Source organism: Salmo salar, chromosome ssa15, assembly GCF_905237065.1.
Source record: "Salmo salar chromosome ssa15, Ssal_v3.1, whole genome shotgun sequence".
NCBI classification, from domain to species: domain Eukaryota; kingdom Metazoa; phylum Chordata; class Actinopteri; order Salmoniformes; family Salmonidae; genus Salmo; species Salmo salar.
The window spans coordinates 76439897-76458479 of record NC_059456.1 but is presented as its reverse complement, the minus strand read 5'-3'; the positions used below and the strand labels follow the sequence as shown (position 1 = coordinate 76458479).

The following is an 18583-nucleotide window of genomic DNA, read 5'->3' as shown; positions in this document are numbered from 1 at the left end:
AGATTGGCCAGAAAAAAAGCCATTGCTTCAAGAGAAAAATAAGCAAACATGTTTGGTGTTTGCCAAAAGGCATGTGGGAGACTCCCCAAACATATGGAAGGTACTCTGGTCAGATGAGACCAAAATTGAGCTTTTTGGCCATCAAGGAAAATGTCTGGCGCAAACCCAAAACCTCTCATCACCTCGAGAACACCATCCCCACAGTGAAGCATGGTGGTGGCAGCATCATGCTATGGGGATGTTTTTCATCGACAGGGACTGGGAAACTGGTCAGAATTGAAGGCATGATGGATGGCGCTAAATACAGGTAAATTCTGTTTCAGTCTTTCAGAGATTTGAGACTGGAACAGAGGTTCAACTTCCAGCAGGACAATGACCCCAAGCATACTGCTAAAGCAACACTTGATTAGTTTAAGGGAAACACTTAAATGTCTTGGAATGGCCAAGGCAAAGCCTAGACCTCAATCCAATTGAGAATCTGTGGTATGACTTAAAGATTGCTGTACACCAGCGGAACCCATCCAACTTGAAGGAGCTGGACCAGTTTTGAAGAAATGGCAAAAGTCCCAGTGGCTAGATGGGGTATGCCCCTATAAGCTTGGCACATACCCCAAGAGACTTGTAGCTGTAATTGCTGCAAAAGGTGGCTCTACAAAGTATGGACTTTTGGGGAGGGGGGTGAATAGTTATGCACGCTCAAGTTGTTTTTCTGTCTTGTTTGGTTCACAAGAAAAAATATTTTGCATCTTCAAAGTGGTAGGCATGTTGTGCAAATCAAATGATACAAACACCCCCAAAAAATCTATTTTAATTCCAGGTTGTAAGGCAACAAAATAGGAAAAATGCCAAAGGGGGTGAATACTTTTGCAAGCCACTGTCTTACATGTACAATCGTCACATACACTTAAGCAGAAGACATGTAGGCGGCCTAGTTAGTTTCATATGTGTGTTTGTGTAGCTTGTTATCTCACCTGGGAAGCAGGCCTGACAGTCTGTGTCAGTGAAGGTAGTGGTGACGTCCTCCACACTCTGAACCCCCTCTCCACAGCGCAGCCTCACTGTCACCTCATTCGCATTCTGCTTCCAGTCCACAAACACATCTACACAGCACCGAGCAGACAGAAAAATCTGTCAGAGGAATAATTGTACACAGCAGATCAGAGAGCACCTTCAAAATAAGAAGAACAGCATGTGCTGTGACTGTGTTTGGCAAGTAAACAAATCGAAACGCAAGTCAGCCTACAATGGATGAACATACTTTGTTGGAGGACTACATCGATACCTTTACAATTACCACTAGATAAAGATCAAAGTCATTTATTCATCAGAGAAAATATTTTAAATATACTGCATCTACACAAGAGACAGATCTACAGAAATGCACACAACACTGATTCAACTTCTTTGGACAATATAGGCCTTAGACAAAGAGGAACCTACTACTAAATAGTAAACTAAGCCTTAACAATGCCCCCCACCCCCAATGACAGCTGGTCAAAACACTCAAAATTAGAATAATCATCTTTCTGGCAACAACAAACCGGAATCAGAAATCACAACAAACATTGGCAATGCCTCGGCTAGTCTACACTGTACCTTTCGTCATAGTGAAGCTAGAGTGCCACCGGTCACGCATGTGCCATGTATGAGTTCAATTCAGTCAAGGTGCTCACGTTCACCCCTACTACAGACTATGCCTTGTTTATTCTCCCTTTCAATGGCTCTCCCCCTCACTCTCTCACACACACACACAGCTGCTGTAAATAAAAAGGTCACAGGCAACACCAAACCCTCTACAGCTGGGCTCCTAGTCGGGTTGTATTCCATGCGACACCCTCTCCCGAAACCCTGCTACGGTCCACTATGATATCACTGTAGCATTGACTTTTGATTTTTTACCAGGCAAAATTGTATTTTTCAAACTCTAAAAAATAAAAAACATTAAAAGAGGAGCAGGCTTAGTAACATTTCTAAAACAAGGAATGTATTACTAGTAAGAAGTTATGGTATATTGCTCAATTTAATGTTTTGTAACCCAAGTCTTTTAGCCAAAATATCAGACGACAAAAATGTTCAGCCGCCCCTTTAAGATTACCATGATACCGGGGCCACTCCGGCAGTGTAGCCACCTTAGCGACTTTGTGGCTATATTTAGAGAGTTTTAGACCCCTCCAGCGACTTTTATTGGTATATGATTCTAGCGACAAATTCAGCTACTTTTCAGCAGACCCGGAGCCAGAACGAATCTATCAATCTGCGTGACAGTTATGAAGCACTAGCCCCCGCCATATGAACACACTGTTATCCATTCATTGGTGGCTAAAGAAATTAGCATATAACCCAGAGATAGGCTTACTGCTGCATTGGCCTGATAACTTCCATAATCAAGTAAGTAAAATACATAAGCCTAAAGCCGACAAATAAAAACCGTAAAAAAATAACCTGATGAAACCTGAAATTCTCTCGCTTTTCCGCCTCCCTTTCCGTCGGTCTTGACTTAAGCTATTGCTAGTGAAGTTCAACATTGTATCGGCCCAAAGCGGTGCTAACAAACTTTCAACATTGTATCAACTAACCTATTCCTGGTCCTCAAAGTTTCCTGCACCCGTGAGCTCGGGACAGAAAGCTGTTTTATGACATTTCCACTGGATATGTGCGATCAGCAGATCATGATATTCTGCTATTTACATTTAACATTTTAGTCATTTAGCAGATGCTCTTATCCAGAGCAACTTACAGTAGTGAGGTCATACGTTTTCATACTGGTACCCAGTGGGAATCGAAGCCACAACCTTGGCGTTGCAAGTGCCATGCTCTACCAACTGAGCAACATGAGGCACACCGAAGCTTGGTGATTATCGAGGCCGGAAGTGTTGGCAAGATTTTTCAAATTCTGAGAAACTATCATGAGCAATAGATGTAAAAAAGGAGAAGAAAAAAAAGACTTGACTTGTGTGACTAAAATGAGTGGTATACGTGCTGAGTTAATACAAATCAGAAATAAGACATTGCCAAACTGGCACATTACTACATATGCATGCATTCCGGAGACGCACCATATCTTCGCCACACCCACCTCCCCTTCTTCTTGATGCAACGTTTTTAAATTATACTCAAGACATAACCTTCACACACATATTTTAGATGCTTTTCACTGGACAGCTGCAACTCAAATCAGCTAGACCTCTTGCCACACACACTACCCAAATTGCAGACTTCCTAAACACACTGGTGATTTGAAACAATCCACAGATATTATTTTTTAAAGAAGCTAACGATCCTCTGTGGCTAAATCATGCTCTCTGGTGAAGTATTTTGAATGATTTAATTTAGACAGGAGCAATTATACACAAAATAATACGCAAGTTCTGATGGCATTGAAGAGTACACCACCAGTCACTGGCTTCATCAATAAGTGCATCGATGACGTCGTCCCCACAGTGACCGTACGTACATACCCCAACCAGAAGCCATGGATTACAGGCAACATCCGCACTGGGCTAAAGGGTAGAGCTGCCGCTTTCAAGGAGCGGGACTCTTAACCCAGATGCTTAGAGGACATCCCGCTATGCCCTCCAACAAATCATCAAACAGGCAAAGCGTCTATACAAGAATGAGATCGAATCCTACTACACCGGATCCGACGCTGGTCAGAAATGGCAGAGCTTGCAAACTATTACAGACTACAAAGGCAAGCACAGCCACGAGCTGCCCAGTGACACAAGCCTCCCAGACAAGGCAAATAACTTCTATGCAAGCTTCCCACTGAAGCATGCATGAGAGCATCAGCTGTTCCGGGCAACTGTGTGATCACGCTCTCCACAGCCGACGCGAGTAAGACCTTTAAACAGGTCAACATTCACAAAGCCGGAGGGCCAGAGGGATTACCAGGGCGTGTACTCCGAGCATGCATTGACCAACTGGGAAGTGTCTTCACCGACGTTTTCAACCGGTCCCTGACTGAGTCTAATACCAACATGTTTCAAGCAGACCACCATAGTGTTCTTGGGCACAGAGAGTAAGGTAACCTGCCTAAATGACTACCGTCCCGTAGCACTCACGTCTGTAGCCACGAAGTGCTTTGAAAGACTGGCCATGGCTCACATCAAGACCATTATCCCAGAAACCCTAGACTCACTCCAACAGATCCACAGACGATGCACTCTATTGTACTCCACACTGCCTTTTCCCACCTGGACAAAAGGAACACCTATGTGAGAATGCCATTCATTGACTACAGCTCAGCGTTCAACACCATAGTGCCCTCAAAGCGCATAACTAAGCTAAGGACCCTGGGACAAAACACCTCCCTCTGCAACTGGATCCAGGACTTCCTGACGGGACGCCCCCAGGTTATAAGGGTAGGTAACAACACATCCGCCACACTGATCCTCAACACGGGGGCCACTGAGGGGTGCGTGCTCACTCCCCTCCTGTACTCCCCGTTCACCCATGACTGCATGGCCAGGCACGACTCCAACACCATCATTAAGTTTGCCGACATCACAACAGTGGTAGGCCTGATCACCGACAACGATAAGACAAGCTATAGATAAGTCAGCAGAGACCTTGCCGTGTGGTGCCAGGATAACAACCTCTCCCTCAACGTGATCAAGACAAAGGAGATGATTGTGGACTGCAGGAAAAGGAGGACAGAGCATGCCCCCATTCTCATCGACGGGGCTGTAGTGGAGCAGGTTGAGAGCTTCAAGTTCCTTGGTGTCCACATCACCAACAAACTAACATGGTCCAAGCACACCAAGACAGTCGTGAAGAGGGGACGACAAAACCTATTCCCCCTCAGGAGACTGAAAAGATTTGGCATGGGTCCCCAGATCCTCAAAAGGTTCTACAGCTGCACCATCGGAGAGCATCCTGACTGGTTGCATCACTGTCTGGTGTCGCAACTGTTCCACCTCCGACCGCAAGGCACTACAGAGGGTAGTGCGTACGGCCCAGTACATCACCAGGGCCTAGGTGCCTGCCATCCAGGACCAGGTGGTAAATTAGTTAATAGACCAATATGAGAGATTTCCAAACCTCTCTGCCAATAACAGCTAGTATTCCCCACTCAGACAATGCTTGCTAAGTTCTTGCTTGATAAATTGCTCTTTGCCAAGCCATTTTTATATATATTTTACAATTTTCATTGAAAACAATCATATTAAAGGTACTTAAGTTTCACCCAGAAATTATTTGATATTGAGATAAAAAGTCCAATGCAGCCATATTTAACAATTTCCACTGAACACTTTACGTAAACACTTTTACAGGTAGAAATGTGAAATTACAAAGTTTAGTAACAATAAAACTGAGGGAGATTTTACATGCACAGTTTTTTCAGTAAATAAATATATATATTTTTTTATTTTATTTAACTGGGCAAGTCAGTTAAGAACAAATTCTTATTTACAATAATTGCCTACCCCGGCCAAACCCTAACAATGCTGGGCCAATTGTGCGCCGCCCTATGGGACTGCCGTTTGTGATACAACCTGGAATCGAACCAGAGTCTGTAGTGACGCCTCTAGCACAGAGATGCAGTGTCTTAGACCACTGCGCCACTCGGGAGCCCAGAATGTACTGTGTAAATTGTTCAAAGTAGTAATTGGGCTTTGTAATGGTTTGTTAAACTTTGAAAACATCTGGGTGTTTTTTGGCAAACATTTTCAAGTAAAAAAAAACTTGGCGTCTCAGCGCATTTCAGTTTCCGTGGAATTGCCTGTAGCTAGATGAGGCAATAGAGGAGGACACTGTGTGGGTTGGTAGAGAATCACACTGGCCGGGCCTCTGAATTGATTGGGCTCGTGTTCTGGTTGGAGAGAGCTGACCAGAGACGCACAGCAGCTCGTGACCTTGACAAAGCATGTTTCCCTGTGGCCGGCCTTACACCAGCTAGGATTACAAATCTTCAGCATTAAGCAGAGAGCAGCAACATAAACGGCCAGTGACCATGCATGAGCTCACTCCATCAGCACTCACATCTTACTTTCAAACACAATACATAGGCAAAAGCTGCTGTACATTTGTTTCCTCAGCTGTGTGTCTTGTACTAGACATCATTCGTACTCAGCATAATATTTTCAAGTTCTTCTTTAAGTGGTTATGGGAAAAGTGATAATTCCTGCATTAGCATTTTTACCTCTTAGTATGAACAGATTATCTTATAAATATAAAGCATTATATTTTCTACATACTTTATATCTGATTTTAGGCATTTAAATTTACCCCGGGGGGAAAAAAATTATCTGATTTTTGGGAGTGGCAGAAACAATTTAGCTAAATGAATGTAGGGGAAACACTGGAAAGTGACACCTTGTAAGACAAAGAAACTACCTCCAAGGCCCATAACACATTATGTGACCTGTTCTATATACTACAATAAAAGAGAAGGCTGCAAATGACAAACAACTTACTGGAGGATGCTAAAAAAAAAAATGCATATATAGACAAATGTAATGTATCAAAAGTCCTTTAGGAACCACAAACAGGGAACTCAGCAGTAGTCCCCATAGATGACACAAAGCAAACCTGAAGTACCCTTCAACACCACTAGTTATCCCCATTGTATAGTCAGGTTTTTGCATTGAGGCTCAACATAACAAACAGGCTTGCTCACAGCAAACACTGCACGCATTGCTAATAAAGAAACACTTCCTGCCTTACCACACCCAAAATATCTCATCTCTAACCCGCTCACCTTTCTTGTGCTCTGCATTGGCCCCTGCTGCTGCTGCTCGCTTGGCCTCCCTGCTCTCTTGGTTGGCCCTGTCCTTCTGCTTCTTCTTGCTGGTGCTGTCATCAGCGCTGCGCTGACCCCCATTCCGCCGGCCTGATTCACTGCTGCTAGCCATCTTCAGGCACTTAGCGCTCACGGGACGCCCGTCGCCTGCGTCGCTGCTGCTGGGGTCTGGTTCTGAGGTGTGCCGCTTTCTGCCCGGTCCAGCTATCTTGGCGATGTAACAAGTTAGAACTCTCCCAAAACAGAATCAAGGGGCCTGAATAGAGTCAGGAGACCAACACAGTAATCAATGAGTGTTGCAGAGCTACATAAGAGTCATGAAGAGTGCAGTTGGGCCCCAAGTTCAGACCCCCTTTAAAGACATGTTCCGGTACTTTGGCGACTAGTAAGTATTTTTTTTAAACCTCCTGATTTGGGCTGGATGTGTCAATGCGTAGTTCATACATGCATAATCTATGAGCAGAATTAGTCTTACCTCAACTAGCCATGGAATCCCTTGTTTAAAAAGAGTGTTTCATGGAAGCAGTGAGCCGCCGTTTTCCCTACATTTACCCTCACGTGGGCCAGCACACAAGCAATTCAAGTTTCAGCCCCTTGCCATTTGAGTGACATCTAGCAAGATACACACACAGTAGAGCGAGATAGAAAGCAATGACGTGGTGCACATATCTGCGACGTAGTTGCAGAGTTTCTAAACCCAGAAGTGCAACATCGCGAGACTTCCAGGAACGCTTGCGAAACAGACCAAGCTGGGGTTTGAGAAGTCAATGAGAAAAGCGCAAAATTCTTCCTTAGTTGTTAATATTCTCAAAATCTAAAAGGCACAACGTAGATTCAAGACAATGTCTTAAGTAGTTGAACATGTTATTACTCCAACCGAGTTAAAGTTACACCTTTTGATTTGTCACGAACAACTTTGTATTGAAGGAGTGCCTTTGATTTGACGGCCTGCAGATCAAATCAAATTTTATTGGTCACATACACAGTTCAACGTGAGACGACCACTAGACTCAATGACGCGTTTCTGCGCATGAGCTTAGGTAACCAATGTTGCCATGACATTGCCTACAAGTGTGATCGTGAATTTCTATTGGAGAAGCAATTTCTGCCCATCTTCAATAGTAGGCAATTTTTACAGACCCCTTTTGGCTCGTGGGCACTACTTTCAGAACTACTGGCTAAAAAGTATACAAAAGTACCGGATAATATCTTTAAGTTGAATGCACTAACTGTAGCTAAGTCACTCTGGATAAGAGCTCCTGCTAAACTACTTAAATGTAAATTAAGTGTAAAATGAACCCTCACCTGTTTCAGATTAAACAATTTAACATTTCCTGTATATTGATCAGATTGCATTATCTCTGCAAACTTTCTCTGCATCCATTATTTTATTTAACTAGGCAAGTTAATTAAGAACAAATTCTTATTTTCAATGACAGCCTACCAAGAGGCAAAACACCTCCTGTGGGGACAGGGGTTGGGATTAAAAATGTAAATGTAGGACAAAACACACATCACGACAAGAGAGGCACCACAAGCGCACAACACTACATAAAGAGAGACCTAAGACAACAGCACAACATGGTACAAACATTGTTAGGCACAGACAAAAGCACAAAGGTAGAGACAACAATACAACTGTCAGTAAAAGTGTCCATGATTGGGTCTTTGAATGTAGAAATGGAGATTTTTTGCAGCTCGTTTTTTGCAGCTCGTTCCAGTCGCTATCTGAAGCGAAATGAAAAGAGGAGCGAAACTGGGATGTGTGCGCTTTGGGGATCTTAACAGAATGTGACTGGCAGAACGAGTGCTGTATGTGGAGGATGAGGGTATTAGTTGGCATCTCAGAGGGGAGTGAGGCCTAAGAGGGTTTTATAAATAAGCATCAACCAGTGGGTCTTGCGCCAGGTATACAGATATAGCCAGTTTACAGAGGAGTATAGGAGTGCAATGACGTGTCCTATAAAGTGCATTGGTGGAAAATCTGATGGCCCGAATGGTAAAGAACACCTAGTCTCGCATGCATAGTCACTTTAATAACTCTACCTACATATTACCTCAATTACGTCGACTAACCAGTGCCCCTGCACATTGACTCTGTACCGGTGCCCCTGTATCTAGCCTCGCTACTGTTATTTTACTGCTGCTCTTTAATTATTTGTTACTTTTTTTTCTTCTGATTCTTATTTTTTTACTGCATTTTTGGTTAGGGCTTGTAAGTAAGCATTTCACTATATGGCTACACCTGTTGTATTTTGGCGCATGTGACATAACATTTGATTTCATTTTGATTTGATCTATAAATTAATGTCTCCGTAATCTAGCAAGGGTAAAATTAATCAGGATTAGTTAGTATTATCTAGCTACTAGAAAGCTAAACCGATTGGTGGTGGCTGTCTAATTTAGCTACAAATTAAACACCCCAACAATTTGTGAAATTAACTGTGGTATCTAGCTAACGTTAAATGTCTTGAATGTTCTCCCTGAATTGTTAATGTTAGTCAATGTGGCTAGCAAATCTCTACCTTTTTGGTACAATGCTGGCTAACTACAATATCTTTAAGTAGCTAGTTATGTTTAACTTTACAAATTGCATTTGGCTATAGCTAGCTCCCTGGTTAACGTTACCCCTTGATGTACATTTCTGCCACAGCCTCTTTATCCTCAATGTAATGGCGTCATGTTGCTGAGGCAAGTCAGCTAGCTACTGTAGCTACATCACGTTAGCTATCTAGCATACTAAAATAAGTTACTTGGCTGTCAATGATCATTGGCAAACCAAGTTGTTCAATAATCAGACAATGCAACATTAAAAATGTGAACATGTGATTTCTCTCATGTCATTAATGACAGGAATAGCTCAATTGACAATGTAACGTGAGTCGACTAACGACGTTACTAGCCAACGTAGCTAGTTAACGTTACTCAACTAACAGTTTAACGTTAGCTAAGCTAACAACAGTTAGCTAGCTAACAAACTAAAAGATAACTAACGTGTGTTATGTTGACAAGCTAGACAAACAATGCATATTGACAATATCACCTCATGCCTTGTTATAATAAATAAAAATAGCAATTGTGGCGGACTACTTACAAAACGTGTATAATTTGGAGTATGGTCTCGGGGTCTTTGGGCACAATGCCGGTGAGTCCGTAACGTTACTTCTTCAGTCCTCGCTAAGCTTCTTGAAACAGCCGCGGGCCTCTGCTCATCCCTGCTTGCAATCGAAACCCCGTACTCCGGTGTTTCTCGAAAATTCTCGTTATCCAGGACCCATCTCTTATATATACCGAATATATAAAGCAAATAAATAGGACGTAAATGACAACAAATCTATCAATTGAGTCAACCTACTTTACCGGCCCCCGCGCAATGACTCGCACTTTGTTTAGGAACAAAAACAGTCCAAAACGAAATCCACTCTGAAGAGCAGCCACTTCCTGAAGGCAGCACTGTAGCTACCAAACCAAACCCTCACCATGTGATCAAGGTTTTCTTGGTTGGTTCTACAGGCGGCTATGCAAGCAGGGCTTGCGATTACTAACACATTATTCTTCTTCTGTCACGGTGGTCCGCAAACAATCGTTTAAATGCTTTTCGCCGTGACACAGGATTATTATAGGGAGGTTATTATAAGGGGATATTTAATATAACATGACATTTGTTGACATCTTCTCCTCAGGGGATCCATACCTCTCTCCCCACCATGGCAATGTATGTTTATTATGTGCAGCGATGTTATAGTCACACAATTTCAGTTTCTCGAATGGAGGGTGGAAATGTTTTTTCATGTGTATTTTCAGGTAACCCCAAAACAGTTCTGTCCATTACAAAAAAGAATACAAACCACTTAATGTAAATGGGGTTTAATGAGCACATTCATTCATCATTGAGCCAGGAGAGATATCAGAAACGATGTCAAAGTGACCTTTCATCCAGTGGGTAGGGTACACAACTTTTATTCATTGTTTGTTTATCCAGAACAATGTATTCATACGTATTTTTTGTGGGCATTCTTTATATTATGAATGTGGCAGTGTTCTGGGGTGGTGATCTGAGTTTTGGGCCAAACATCATGTGCAAATTTCAGTATTTTGCATGCACACATTTACACATTTTAATTGAAATGTCATGTGGAGGCACTTCTATCCTTCAGTTGAAAGTCACACAGTAATACACAATGTGGCCACACAATGTTATATTAGTTGTGTGAAATCTCACAATCAAAAAGGCACGGTTACACAGTGTAGTCGGACAGGCACCGCCATGGCGAGGTGCATAGTGTACAGGGTCAGCAGAGTGAAACAGTGGTAGTTTCATATAGTGTCTGTCACTGTTGGTTTGACCAGCCAGGTCCTGGCTGTTACTGACAGGTGTTGTAGATCTGGATCTGTTTGTTGATGTTGTTGAGGATAGCCTTCATCTTGTCTTCTAGGCCGTCCAACTGCTGGGCTTTGCCCTCCAACGTTTTCTGGTTCTCTTCATAGTCTTTCTCTAGCTCTGTGGATATAACGTATGTCAAGTTTATATTTTAATGTTTCATCTTAGAATAACCAGGACTGGCTGACAGACCTACATTTTGGTCTCTGGTCGAAGTACACCACAATCAGACAAATTCAGACAATAGAGTGACACTTTTTAACCACACGAGGGCAATGTTGCCTTCGCTATTCTCCAAGGTTTAGCGTGTGAAAATCAAAAGTAATGCTGCTTTAAAACAAAGGCGGCCCAGTTCCCTCTTACACACCTGCTAGTCTCTGGAGCTTGTTCTGGGCGTCCTTCAGTAGCTCTTTGGCCTCATCTCTTAGGCGCTCTGCTTTCTTCTTCGCCTCCTCGACGGTCTTGGCTTTCGTGTCCACTAACTCCTGCACTGTGTGATACTTATCCATCAGCTCGCCATCTAAAATCTGAGAGAAAGAAGACCGCATAATCAGTAAGAGACACGGTATGACAGTCACAAATATACACCAACAAACAACACACACACACACACACACACACACACACACACACACACACACACACACACACACACACACCTGCTTGGCCTCATTGGCTTTGTCCCGTGCCATAGTGGCTGTCTCCTCAGCTCGAGCTGCTGCCACGCTGTTGTGGGCACGTTTGAGCTTCAGAGCATTAATCTCCCGACCTAGGTTGCCCATGCGGTTCATGGCATCATTTAGGTCATGTTCACTGCTGGAGGTCTCAGACTCGATCTAAAAGCAGGGAAAACATCAGGAATGTATTACCTTTTGATCCCTTCATCACATAAAACTGCATGCAGATGGTGTCCACACACTTGAGTACCTGTGCTAGTCGATCCTCCGTTTCACCAATGTCAGCCCGAGCCCGCTGTATGGCCTTCTCTGCTGCGGCCTGGGCCTTCTTAGCATCCTCAAGTGCCTGTTTTACCGTCTCTGCTGTGGATTTCACCCCCTCTGCCCGATTCCTACATAACGGAAACACATGTTAGAATCAGGAGCATCTTGCTCTGCTGGACCATTTCCTTTGACTTGACACGGCTATAATCTACACTGAGTGTACAAAACATTAAGAACACCTTCCTAAGATTGAGTTGCACCCCGCCCCTTTTTCCCCCAGAACAGCACAATTCGTCGGGGCATGGACTTTATAAGGTGTCAAAAGCATTTCACAGGGATGTTGGCCCATGTTGGGTGGTGGACCATTCTTGATACACACGTGGAACCGTTGCAGTTGCAGCACTTACTACCATTCAAAGGCACTTAAATCTTTTGTCTTGCCCATTCACTCTCTGAATGACACACATACACAATCCATGTCTCAATTGTCTCAAGGTTTAAAAATCCTTCTTTAACCTGTCTCCTTCCCTTCATCTACAATGATTGAAGTGGATTTAACAAGTGACATCAATAAGGGATCATAGCTTTCACCTAGATCCCCCCTGGTCAGTCTTTGTCATGGAAATGTTTTGTACCTTCAGTGTATAACCCTCTACATACAAGGCACACACACACACACACACACACACCTGGCCTTCTTGGCCTCCTGCAGCAGCTGCTCTGCTTTGCGCACATCGTCCTGTGTCTGTTGCAGAATGGCGTCTACGTTGGAGAGGCTTCGGACCCGGTCCTTGATCTCCTCTGCCAGGTGTCTGATCTGCTGTGGTGAGGCTGGGATGGACAGCTCCAGGACACGGTTGGCAACTGTCTCAATGCTGTCTGGATCAGCACCCTCCTCTGCAAGGAGATGGCTATTCAGATCAGCACAGATATTTTTGATGTTGATTGGGAAGTTAACACTTAGTGATGATGCTGATCATGATGATGATCCTGAGTTTAAGATAAATTGCTTTTATGGTCCCATGTAGACAAGGAACTTACTTTTCCTCGAACATCTGAATTTTCTTTCACTTTAGCCAACTCACGCATGAGGAAGTCCCGGATCTGCTTGATGAGGTCCCGCAGGTCATTGTTGGAGCGCTCCACCTTGTTCTTGGTGTTGGTGGCCTTGTCCAGAGCTGCCTGGGCTTTACTCTTCGCCTCCTCCGCCTTGGTCTTGGCATCTGCAACCTGAGAAGCCATCAGAATCAGGGATAACTGTTATCAAGTACCCTCATGCTGTAGGTCATACAGCTGTATGCATTAGTGGCATGCCGCAATAGATTTAGCAGGTCTCCATTTCCTGTCAAGACAGTGTTGGTTTAGGTACACTTATTGTAACTGACCTTGTGGAAGAGCTCCTCTACCTCCCCCATGGCTTTGTTCAGCTCTTTCTCTGTGTGCTTGGACCTCTCCAGAGCGTTATCTGCCATCGCTACGGCACCGTTGCAGTTCAGGCCTCCGCAGTGCCTGTTCCCCTCATCGTCACGGCAACCTGCTCCTCCGCAAAGGCTCTCTGCACAGGGGGCATCGCCAGGGGTCCCACAGACCTGATCAAAGGGGGTGGGGGTGGAACATGTATCAGATTACTACATTTGTTTATTACTTTGCCTGAACTCTTCTTCTGGTCTTGTGCTGTTTAAGGGGTTTAATACAATCAGACAGATGATGCATGCTTCACCTTCTCGTTGATCTTCTTCATGTCCAGGGTTTGAGCCTTGGTATTGAGGTCCCCCAGGGCTCGCTTGTTGGCAGCGTTCTTACGGTTGAAGTCATCTTTCTTGGCAGAGATGAGGCGTTCTGTCTTGCGGCGTGTGTCTGCTGATTGGCTAACAGTGCTGGGCGTGGTGGTGGTTGACTGGTTGGCTCGCCGCTCTGCGTCACGGGACTTGTTATAGGAGCTGCGGATGCTGTCATATGCACCTGGAGGAAAGAGAGTGCCAAATAATGATAAGAACATATTTAATACTACAATTAACTAATATTTTTAAAGTATTTCTACAAAAAACATTAATAACATAAGTCATTAGGGCACTATTTATCCCAGAAACCCTATGTTGGAAGGGGGAAAGGAAGTCTCTGCTCACCCAGGAAGTTGGAGTTCTTGAGGATGTCTAGTTGACGGTGGAGCTGATCTGAGGTCAGGTTTAGCTGTTTGGCCTCTCTCTCCAGAGCACTGAGCTCATTACTGGCCTCAACATTGCTGTTCTGCACACTGGTCAGGTCTCCCTCTAGACGATTCAGTGTGTCTGTGGTCTCACCTATCTGAGACCTGCAGGAGAAAGGGACAGGAAATTACAGTTAAACTCCAAAACTGGAGGAGAGGCATATTTATGGTGAATCTTTATGCAGACTGAAAGTCTATCTATGTATGTGTATTGTTATGTACAGTATAATACAGTGTCTGTGTGTATGCCTTGTACCTGAGGTCTTCAATGAGCTCCATCAGGGTGCTGACTGCCTCTGCGGTGGTGTTGCGGGTATTGACGATGCCCTGGGCCTGTGCCAGCTTCTTCTCCAGGTCTCTGAAGGCCTTCTCATAGGCTCCAGTCAGGCCCGTGGTCTGGATCTCTTGAGCCCGCTCCGACAGGGTCTTGGTTCGGACAGCCAGGTCCTGCACCACCCGGTCCCAGTCCCCAAAGCACAGATGGCAGGGCTGGCAGTTAGGGAACTGGCCTGAGAAGCCCCGGGCACACTGGTCACAACGCACGCCCGACACCCCCTGCTGACACACACAGTGGCCTGACTTCTGGTCACACTGGGATGTCTCTATGCCCCGGGGGTCACAGTCACAGGCTGAGAGAGATAGAGAGAAAGTGAGGGATTGTTAGTATACAGTGCATTCAGTATTCAGACCCCTTGACTTTTTCCACATTTTGTTACGTTACAGCCTTATTCTAAAATTGATTAAATAAAACATTTTCCTCACCATTCTACACACAATACCCCATAATGACAAAGCGAAAACATGTTTTTCGAAATTTTGCTAATTTATAAAAAAAATGAAAATAATAATACTTATGTAAATAAGGTATTCATACTCTTTGCTATGAGACTCGAAATTGAGCTCAGGTGCATCCTGTTTGCATTGGTCATTGACTTATGAATAACACGTTCCGTGACTCATGAATAACACGTTCCATGACTTATGAATAACACGTTCCATGACTCATGAATAACACGTTCTATGACTCATGAATAACACGTTCCATGACTCATGAATAACATGTTCCATGACTCATTAATAACATGTTCCATGACTCATGAATACCACGTTCCATGACATTAATGCTGACCTCTGCACTGGATCCTGGGGTCTCCCCAGTAGTTCTCTTGGCAGTCTGTGCAGGTCTTTCCACCGAATCCATCACGACACTGACACTTTCCAGTGAACTGGGGCACAGGGAGGTCAAACATGAGCATGAGGTCACAGAAGAGGTCTGTCTCATAAAGCACCTTAGTAATGCATTTCGCTACACTCACAATAACATCTGCTAACCATGTGTATGTGACCAATAAAATTTGATTTGATAATGGAACCACACACACATACACACACACCTCGTTGCAGGCCGAGTTGACAGCGTTGTTGGGGTCACAGCCGCAGGCCTCACAGCCCTGCCCACTAGCCAGGTTCCAGTAGTTGGGCTTACAGTGGTCACATGTCAGGCCGATGGTGTTGGGTAAACACTGGCACTGCCCCGTGGCACGCTGGCAGACACACTCATCCCGCGCTGTACACTGGGTATGCTCTGTGCCCAGGAAGCTACAGGTGCACTCTGGGGAAGCATACAGAAGAGAATAGATTGAACCTTTACTAGGGTGCATGACACATACAGTTTCAATGCAACATTCCTAAAATGAATGGTTCTTAAGTTTTCTGGTGTGTGAAGAGGATGTGTCAACAGAGACTCACTTCTGCAGTTGCGTCGCGAGGCGTCTCCATAGTAACCGCTCTTGCACACACCACAGTCCGGTCCCTCTGTGTTGTAGAGACACTTCTTACACTCTCCTGTCCGCCGGTCACACGCATCCAGGTCTGACATGTCAATGTTATTACTGCACCTGCACGGCTGGCACCGCCCACCTGGCTGGGAGGGGTTACCGTAGTAACCAGGGGCGCACTGCTCACACCGGGAACCTGTGACCAATAGGAAAAAAGGTTGAGGGAGAAGGTGTGACATTTTTGAAAAAAAAGAGTAGTTAAGTGGAACATCTCATGTTGAGATTGAGATATTTACTGGCTGGGTGATGGAGAAAAATGACTTGGTATTTCCAAGTATTTCCAAACTGTTTTCCAGTGGACTTAAGCGAGACGGTTACAGCGTGACAGCTTCTGCAGACAGAGAGTCATGTGCTGTGTGTGAAACCTACCTCAGTGACTATCAGTAAAGTAGTTATCAGAATGTTACTCAAACTGTACACATCATGTTATAAACTTAATTCGTTTTGATATTTTATCATTGTGCAATGCTATTATATCTTGGGTTAAAAGGGAGTTGGTTACCCAGGAGATTAACAGTGATTAGTGAGGATCTCTGTGATCACACTGTTGCAAAGTGGATTATGTTCAGTCTTTCGGCAGACATCGTGAACAATTAGCTTTTCTCACAAAGGGCCCATATCTTCTTAAGATGGATTCAGAGGAAGGGAGACATACTTGCCATTTTTGAGTCCAGCTGACGGCTGCAGGGGGCAGAGTATGCTGGTGTGGGAGGGGGCTGACTTTTGGGTCTGACAGACAACTTACAGCTGCTGGTCTTGTGGTCTCTCCAGCATACTCTTCCCCCTGCAGCCGTTAGCTGGACAAAAAAAAGGGAAGTACTGTATTCTAACCCATAGTGGAACAAAACATAGGATTTCCTCATTTAACGGACAAGATTTCCTCACTGATTGATAAAGGGGCATTGTGATACTATTATTTTGTGTTTAGGTGATTCATTGTGTCTTTGTTTTTTTGTCTTTGTTTCTTTGTGTCTTTGAGGAGCAAACAAAATATATTGAATAAAAGGATATGCCACATAGAAGGGGCTGTTGATGGTAAGGAGGTTTACAGTAAAGCACATCATATTGAGCTCATTGCAGCAAAGCTGTCTGAAGCAGAGTAAGCAGAATGCTTGTTTGTCTTTCTGCCACAGGCTCACAGTGGATGTGAATGTACAATAGGTTGGCGGATTCTCACAGCTTCAGCTTGTCTACTATGACTGATATACCTGTTACTGTCTTTTGTGTCTGCAACAGAGGCAGAGAATCACAAGGCAAGATGCAGCGTGGCAGAGATTCTGTTGTTTTCAGCTGGTTGACTGTCTGCCTGCTTAGTGCCTGTGTGAGCCAGCAGGAGTAACAAGCTCTGACTGTATGTGCCCAGTATAACATTATAGTTGTTATACACAGGAGACACTGTAGAAGTTGACCCAGACTCAGTGTCAGTTATTTGTGTTATACAATCAGTCGAAACTGATTCTTGGTCAGTTCTTGGGAGCTCCATCTACTCTGAGGCAGGAGTGCACTGTGGCACAGCACCATAGATGGGTGGGGTGCTGAAGCCATGCAGGTGGCAGGGGGAAAGGGGGGGGGGAGGGGGTCACCATCATCACTACTCACGCTTGAAAGAACCCTCGGAGCGCTTAACCATCCCCCCTGTGCCAAGTTGGGTAAGGGAGGAAACAACACACATTATCATTCCACATTTATCCTGGTAGGATAAACGTTCTATAAGAGAAGTGTCTATTTGGCTCACCAAAAGACCCACCATGGCAAAGCACTTGGAATATCACACCATGGACATTTCGCTGAGTTAAATCACACTAACAGATCCTCTTTCACAGTACATCATCAACCCTAGGAAGCATCTGCTCATTCATGCAGACATGATCAAACTGTTCTTCGTCCGCTTGCCTGGCTGAAGAAGAGGAGGAAGAACAGTAAGGAGAGAGAGAAGACACCTCAATGGAGAAATGGAGGCGTGGGTTGTACCTGTGTATCCTTGGTTACAGTTGCAGACCACCTGTCTGTTGCGGTTGTCCTGGTAACAGGAGGCAGCGAAGTGGCGTCCGCTGTTTGGGCCATCTGGGCAAGGGCAGGGCCGACATTGGTTACCCATACCTGTGCCCAACACTGGGTTGCCGTAGTAACCGTTGACACACCTTGAAATACAGCAATAGCAGTATGCTTGTCAATAACATTACATTAACTACCTTAATTCTTATTCAAGATTCCCCACTGTCCCCGTGGTGAATCCTAACCTGTCACATTTGTCCCCTCCAGTGTTGTCCCTGCAGTTGAGACAAGCTCCGGTCCTCTGGTGGCACTCCTCAGCATGTCCATTACACAGGCATCGCTTACAGTTGGGGAAGCCCCAGTGTCCTGCCTGGCAGCCATCGCACCGCTGGCCGAACGCACCCGGGCGACACGGGCACTGCCCAGTCAACTGGTCACACGACCGAGTGACCGCACCTTCCAGATTGCACTCACATGCTA

The 18583-nt window shown here is 44.7% G+C and overlaps 2 protein-coding genes across 12 annotated transcripts in view; both read right to left on the bottom strand.

Annotated features, from left to right (window-relative positions):
* usp19 (ubiquitin specific peptidase 19) overlaps positions 1-10245 on the bottom strand; it is a 38015-nt gene extending 27770 nt beyond the window's left edge. For 3 of the 9 annotated variants that reach the window (XM_014145929.2, XM_014145932.2, XM_014145935.2), the window contains exons 1-3: positions 9837-10238; positions 6701-6998; positions 972-1100 (exon numbers count right to left, since the gene is read on the bottom strand). In XM_014145929.2, coding sequence (XP_014001404.2) covers positions 972-1100; positions 6701-6854 — 283 coding nt within the window. In that variant the 5' untranslated portion in view covers positions 6855-6998; positions 9837-10238. Of the gene's footprint in view, positions 1-971; positions 1101-1596; positions 1722-6700; positions 6999-9836 lie in introns of those variants that run through there. The other 6 variants (XM_014145936.2, XM_045696093.1, XM_014145931.2 and 3 more) reach the window with 5 other exon arrangements.
* Positions 10246-10593: 348 nt separating this feature from the next.
* lamb2 (laminin, beta 2 (laminin S)) overlaps positions 10594-18583 on the bottom strand; it is a 43687-nt gene continuing 35697 nt past the window's right edge. For 2 of the 3 annotated variants that reach the window (XM_014145938.2, XM_045696090.1), the window contains 16 exons: positions 18349-18580; positions 18080-18249; positions 17708-17743; positions 16020-16244; positions 15665-15882; positions 15400-15496; positions 14527-14899; positions 14191-14375; positions 13785-14026; positions 13450-13653; positions 13150-13294; positions 12754-12961; positions 12051-12192; positions 11783-11959; positions 11491-11650; positions 10594-11243 (listed from right to left, as the gene is read on the bottom strand). In XM_014145938.2, coding sequence (XP_014001413.2) covers positions 11107-11243; positions 11491-11650; positions 11783-11959; positions 12051-12192; positions 12754-12961; positions 13150-13294; positions 13450-13653; positions 13785-14026; positions 14191-14375; positions 14527-14899; positions 15400-15496; positions 15665-15882; positions 16020-16244; positions 17708-17743; positions 18080-18249; positions 18349-18580 — 2951 coding nt within the window. In that variant the 3' untranslated portion in view covers positions 10594-11106. The remainder of the gene's footprint in view (positions 11244-11490; positions 11651-11782; positions 11960-12050; positions 12193-12753; positions 12962-13149; positions 13295-13449; positions 13654-13784; positions 14027-14190; positions 14376-14526; positions 14900-15399; positions 15497-15664; positions 15883-16019; positions 16245-17707; positions 17744-18079; positions 18250-18348; positions 18581-18583) is intronic. The other variant, XM_014145940.2, reaches the window with a different exon arrangement.